At 36.7% G+C, this 7,257-nt stretch overlaps 1 protein-coding gene across 1 annotated transcript; it reads right to left on the reverse strand.

Annotated features, from left to right (window-relative positions):
* Window positions 1-232: 232 nt before the first annotated feature.
* Window positions 233-4,810, reverse strand: LOC136203858 (cation/H(+) antiporter 15-like). The gene is made up of 3 exons (XM_065995083.1): window positions 4,553-4,810; window positions 2,466-3,473; window positions 233-1,360 (listed from the first exon to the last, which is right to left on the reverse strand). Exons 1-3 carry the CDS (start codon window positions 4,808-4,810, stop codon window positions 233-235), a joined length of 2,394 nt encoding a protein of 797 aa, XP_065851155.1.
* Window positions 4,811-7,257: the final 2,447 nt, after the last annotated feature.

The raw sequence follows: 7,257 nt of genomic DNA on the forward strand, positions 1-7,257 counted from the left end.
GTTTTGGTCGTTTTACCTTTTTTAAAACTCGTGCAATACATTTTCAGCATTTAATTTACTTTTTTGCAACCTGATTGATTACATTTTGCGCAAATTCAGAGGACAAACTGAACATTTTATGCAAGTTGAATGGGCTATCGGGATACTTTGATAGTTAAAGGGGCCAATCAAGCTTTCTGGACAAGGGGGCAACAAATGATGTATATTAAGCCTTATATATATATACATATAGTTAAGGTGCTAGAGTTGGCATGGTATTGGCTTGTTGAACCACCATAATTGTGGAGTTTATAAACTGTGCTGCACTGAACAGATCAGCTACAATTCCCAAATCTTTCTGATCTTGCCAATCTGTGAGCTTAGATAAAAGTAGTGAACCAGGGTCATGGCGTTTGCCCACTATGATAAGATCATACTGATCTTGCATTGATTTAGTCACCAAAATGGTCCCTAACCCATCCATCACAACCTCCTCTATATACATAACCCTAAGATTACCTCTCATAGCAATTCTAAACTCACTCACCACAATGTTATCAATCTTCCTTTCTTCTGTTTCATCACTAGAAATACTCCCATTCTCAAGAAGCCTCACAAGTGTCAGCTTTATGCACTGATGTCCAGCCATCCTTGCCCCAATAGCCAGTGCCTCCCTATCATCAGTCCCCCCCAAGAAGAGCACCGCCACACGAAAACAGGCCTGGCTGCTCGAGGCGGCTGCCCTCCCAATGAAGCCGTTTTCGACAAGCATAGCTATTGAGCAAGGTGCTTTGTCAAGTATGTTCAAGTTTGTGATCTTAATAGCCCTTTTGTAGGACACTGATGATGATGTCCCATTTGGTTGCATTCTTTCATGGAAAGGGACTAAAATGAGGGAAGTTCTTTGGTCTAGTGCCATGGAGCAGACATCATTGTGCATTGCGTTAATTGGGGAAATTGAAGTGTAGGGGAGAACTGAAACTAGACCCGAATTGTTACTCTCAAAGCTTCTGAAAACATTGAAGATTTGTTCAGAAGTTTTAGCAGGGTTAGAGATTGTTTTACCACGCTTGTGGGGGATTAGGAGGGCATTTGAACGGCCTACAAGCTCAATGAAGTGAAGAACATAAACCATTAAAGGGCTTCTTTTTGTTGGATTTAAGGCCTCAAGGACGTTAATCATTGCAGGTACATTTATATCTTCATGGATGCAAACCAACACTCTTAGTTCTAGGTTGGATTTTAGGTTCATAAGGGATCTTCTCTTGTAAACTGTAAACTTCTTTGAAGGATCATACAAGAATTTAATAACAGGTGCGATTGTGCCATTTACAATCATTAAGGATATGCACATGATCACATATGCCTCATTGCTAATTACCTGAACAAAAGATGATCAGAAATTTCGATTAATTAATACTTATCAAAGGTAGGTAGATGTACTGAAATATGGGTAAATTACATCAATGATATCTCAACTTTACCTAGATTACATTTTGTCTCAAAAATATACTTGAAGTAATGATTACCGGACAGGTTACCGGACAATTTAGTATATTTTACCGGTTAATGGCAGGTCAACGCGAGTTTCATGAGTTAATTACATCAATGGTAACTGAACTTTACCATAGTTCACACTTGGGTACCTGGATTTTATTTTATCCTAAAAACATAATGCAAGTAAAGGTGAGTGGAAAATTTAGTTCATTTGATCGGTTAGTGACCGGATAACGTAAACTAAATATTGGAACTCACCATACACTCAATTAACACAAAGGAAAAACACAAGAATACGAAATAAAAGTAGAAAATGGTGAAAACGCGAAAAACATATGAACAGGCTAACACAACAAAAAAACAAAAAAAAAAAAGTAAAACCGTAAAACGTAAAAAGAAAAAAGAAAAAAAACCTAAAGACACGGAAACCATGAGAATGCAAAAAAACAGTAAAAGCTTGATAAACATGAAAACACACAACATAAAAGTAGAAAAAAATATAGAAAAACACATGAAAACACGAAAAAAAATGTTAAATGTAGAAAACATGAAAACTTGAAAAACACAAAACACACAAGAAAGAAAATGTGAAAAATTTAGTTCCTTTGATCGGTTAGTGACCGGGTAAAATAAACTAAACATTGAGACTTACCCTACACTTAATTAATATAAAATTACAACACTACCATTTAACTCTCTCTCTCTATATATAATGATAGTATCGTAATTTTATATTAAATTTATAATGGTCAAACTCGTGTTGACCGATCACTGGTCAAAATGTACTAAAATATTGAGTCATTTTTACTTTTGAGGTGTATTTTTTGGACAAAATGAAATCCAAGTACCAAGTATGAATTAGGGTAAAATTCAGGTACCATCAGTATAATTTACTCGTCAAACTCGCATTTTTACTTCAGGTATATTTTTAAAACAAAATGTAATTCAGTTACCAAAACGTGAAGTAGAGTAAAATTCAAATCATGTACCTGTTCTCTTTTCATCAATTTAAACACACCGAGCTCAAGCACACCCTGAGCATTCATGACAAGGCCAAGAGCAGCAGCATCAGCAGAGGGTATATCACTCAACCGGGAAACAACATATGTACCTAAAAACTTCCCAAAAGCACTAATAATGGCCACAGACTGTATAACCAGATAGTTCTTAAGCTCAATAGTGGAGATATTAATAACCAAGCCATTCTTCACAAGGTAGAGTGGCATAAACAACCAATTGGTAATCAAATCAAGCCTCTCAACTATAGAAGAACCAACAGGAGGTCCAGCAGGCATACATATCCCAAAAGCAAATGGCCCTAAATAAAGATTCAAACCCAATGCCCTACTAAGGAACCCAGTAAACAATGCTGACATTATTATAGCCACAACGTATGACTCCTTCAACGGCTGCCCCTCGGGGCTCTGCCTAATCATGCACAGCAGCAAAGGCCGCATTATAAATATAATGATGAGTAATAAAAATAGAATGTTTACTAGACCATGAACGCCTTCGCTATGTGTTGATTTCGCAGGTGAATCTGGCTGCCACAGGACTGTGGCTATGACTGTTATGGTGCAGAAGATCCCTGCCATGAAGGATGCCGATAAGGCGACGCGGCCGAATTCGGAGTTTATGATCTTGAGTTCTGCTAAGAGGCCTGCAATTATGGGTAGGGAGAGGAGGGATTCTGCTTGTGCAATGTAAGGAAGTGATTTCGCTAGGGTTACGTCTAGGGAGATGTGGGAAACTATGATGGCACAGGCAGTGGTGCTTATGACCATTGGGACACCCACACTGCATAATCCAATGGTCATGGTTTTTCTGTCTACGTTTTTGAATAGGTATGGATCCATTTGGACTCCTATTAGGAAGAAGTATAGGATGAAACCAAATGCAGCTACTGTGTCCATCATTATTAATCCTCTTAATGGGAAAAATGCATTTGCAAAGGCACGGTTTTTGCAGAGAACTGAAGGGCCTAGTATTATTCCAGCCTGCAGTATTGGATCAACCAACAAATACAAAACTGATGTTTAGAAGAAAGGAGTAATTTTACCCTAACTTGCAAAAAAATACACTAATGGTTACCAGAAGGAGCAATTGCAATTTCATCCGAGACCAATTTTACTTCTAACATTGATAAATTAGGTCAATTTCGTCCAAGCGGGATCTGAGGTATCGGCCTTGTTAGGTAGAATGCCTTCCATTGTATTTTGTAGGAGTTTGACAAAAAATTCAAATATTTCCGAGTTTCTAATTCTATTATTACATTAAAAAAAAAAAAAAATTCTATTATTAAATCACAAAAGTTTTGAAAAATATACTCTATTGTAGGAGTTGGACAAAAAAAATTCAAATAGTTCGCCGAATTTAAAAATATTAATCTCCAATTCTATTATTAAATCACAAAAAATTTGAAAACTATACTGTATTTTGCACGAGTTGTATAAAAAAATTCAAATATTTTGCCATATTTATCGATCTTAATCTTCAATTCTATTATTAAATCACAAAAAAATTTGATTTTTTTTTAAAACTCAACTCACGTGCAATATATTACTGCAGAACAAGGAAAAAAATAGGACAAATAATTTATTAGTCCCCTCTTTTTTACATAACACACAGTTTAGTCCTTTTATTTTGAAAAACGTATTATAAGATCACCATCTTTTGTTAATATTAACCCGTTGGTCTTTCTGTTTTTTTTTTCAACCATTATATTTGACATAAACAGATATACATGATCATTTTGTATCTACTACTTGTCCTGAAAAGCCTAGATATTTTGGTTAAAAATCTAAAAAAACTAAAAAGAATGACCAAGTGGTTAATATTAACAAAAAATACGGACCTGTTTTTCAAAATAGAGTGACTAAAGAGTGTGTTAGGTAAAAAGACGATTACTAATAAATTAAATACCCAAAAAAAAAAAGTCTGAAATTGACCAAACTTGTTAGAGTAAAATTGCTCTTGCATACTAACGTCAGAGGCAATATTACACCATTTTAAAACGTTAGATGTAAAATTGTTGCCGACTGTAAACGTTTGAACCCAAATAAAAACAATAACTTACAAGGAGTTGCCGGACGACCATGGGTAGGCAGAAGGGCTTGAGTATTGCAGTAAGGAAAAGAAAGGTAGCACATGATAAACTCATTTGAATTAGAAGAAGAGGTACCCAATAATGCAAAGGATTTGTTCCCTTGTATATACCATATGATTCTATCTGTCCATAAGTTGCACATATTATGGTTATGTTGCCTGTTTTATGACCCAAATTTTGTGCAATGGTTGCAACATCCTCTGGATCCATTATTACAGAACCCACCATTCTTTATTTTCTTTTTCTTCTTTCTCCTTTCTCCTTGCTCACTAATGAAAAATGACCAACAAAGAGAGCAACTTGACCCCTAATTTCATAAATAATAGTACTTACTTAACCATCAAAATAGGCATTGACCATGTCTATCTTTCTTCTATCTTAACTTAATATAGTAAATCATTTTACTTCACTTATCCATTTACCAAACTCAATTATGCCAAGGGGTTTCTTTTGCATAATTACCTTTCATGTAAAAAATCAATAATGGGTTTTGCTATTTACTGCCCCTAATTGGACAATTTTGCCATTTTGATAAAAATTTTCAAAACTGTTTTTTTAGAGAATCGGCCAAAATTTGGTCTAAACGGATGCCACATCCATTCGGCCTATGGCGGGAACGGATGCCGCATCCATTTGGGCCAAATTTTGGCTGGTGCAAAATCGTAAAATTTTTAGTGACGAAAAATGCAAAATCGTCCTAAAAAATATTATTTTTATGAGTTCTTTGATAAAAAAAACGTAAATTTTAATGTTTCCGACTTGTAATCATCCATTTCCGGGGTTCTGGTTGTCACACATCAATTATTTTTATAATGTTAATTATTGTTGTTCGATTTTATGATTTTGGAGAGAGAATTTTCATTTTTTGATCAAAATTATGGGAAGGGCAAAAAAATCCAAATGGGGACGATGAGAAGTAATTTGGGAGCGGTATTTAGCAATCCACTAAATAAATCATATTTCCTTGACTTCCGATAAATTCCATGTAGTCAAAGCTCTAATATATTTAGTGATTCGGAATATCACAAGGCCCCAAGCAAGGTCCAAAGGACCAAGAAGCAATGCCCATAAAGCCATCTCAGATCACTATAAATACCCCCAACATAGGGAAGGTAAGGACACTCTCACATTTACTACCAAATCGGGTAACCCCTAAGCTCTTCGAATATTTCCTTTAGTAGACTTCTCGAACATCTAATTGTCTTGATCGTCGGAGTGTTCACAGGGATCGCTCCCCGCACATGGACGAGAACGACGAGCCACAAGGATCCTCGAAGGCAGCCCGAATCACTGTAGGACATTCCCTAATTATTTGGTGCAGTGATCGTGGACTACAAGTGATTTTCGAAGTGTTCAGCAAGATGCAGACGCCAACTGAGCTCACACCGGCCGGAGTGCCGAACGCCGCAGCCACCAGTTCCATGACCAGCGAAGCGCGTCCCATGCTGTCCACCCCGATTTCTCCCAGGAACCTGGCCGCCGCACGAGAAAGTCGAGCTACTTCGACTCTAAACGTAGCATTGGTTTGAATTTCTCGAACCTCTTGTTTATATGTATCATAAACTTGTTTTTATTTAACTACCCTTTTGATGCGGATTTAGTTTTAAACTTGAAATTTTTATTTTTACTTTTATATTCATTTTATTTTCGTTTTTATTTTTGTTTTTATTTGAATTTTATTTTTTATCTTTATTTTTATTTTTATTTTTATTTTTCATAAATTAAAAGAAAATCAAATCCCATTGATAATCCAAAAATTCTTAAACAGGCGGGACGTACAACCCAGTACGCCCCGCGTAGTTGCATTTCTGACCTGTTTCTCTAAATAAAAGACACGTTACGCGGGGCGCCCCTCCTACCATGCCCCGTGTACGCTTTAGCATTTAATAAACGCCACGTGGGAGGACACGCGGGACGTGCCCCAGGGCACGCCTCGCGTATCCTCGGGGAGTTATGAATCACAACTCCTCATGGCAGCTTTTTCTCATAACTTCCCATCACTCCTCTTCCCCATGAACCTTTCCTACTTCAACCTCCACGGCAATCCTCCTCCGTCTCAACCATAGTCTCCATTTTTTATATTTTCCTTGCTTTTTCATTTTTTTATTTTATTTTTGATGTTTCCGTAGTAGTTTTGTTATCTTTTGTGTTTTCTTGTACTTTCCTTTTTATTTTTAATATATTTATAACTTTGTGTTTCGTGTTATGTCGTTTTATTTTCGTAACCGTTTTTAATATGTTTTTAATTCTGCACCGATAATAAAATTCACGCAGGACGTAACCCCCTTGTACGCCCCGCGTGATCCCCACTTTCAGGCATAAAATGCTCAGGAACTCAAACACGCGGGGCGCCCATCTTCCTGCGCCCCGCGTATTTGAGTCTCTGCCCAAAAAAGAGCTCAAAACGCAAAGCCTACGCGGGGCGCCCCCTAGGGCACGCCTCGCGTAGGACCCAAACCTTTAGAAGAGCCTCATTTTTAATTTCATGTCTATTTTTGTTTTTGTTTTTCTCTTCTTTTGCGACGTCCTTGGAATAGACGTCATTTTAATAACGCGGAGGGCCGTGCAACCCCGCACTTTCAGTTTGTTTTGCACTAACAAAAACAAAAATAAATAAAAAATCAAATAAACAACAAAATAATTGAACTAATTTATTGATTCTTTAAATTTTTCCG

Source organism: Euphorbia lathyris, chromosome 8 (assembly GCF_963576675.1).
Source record: "Euphorbia lathyris chromosome 8, ddEupLath1.1, whole genome shotgun sequence".
NCBI classification, from domain to species: Eukaryota; Viridiplantae; Streptophyta; class Magnoliopsida; order Malpighiales; family Euphorbiaceae; genus Euphorbia; species Euphorbia lathyris.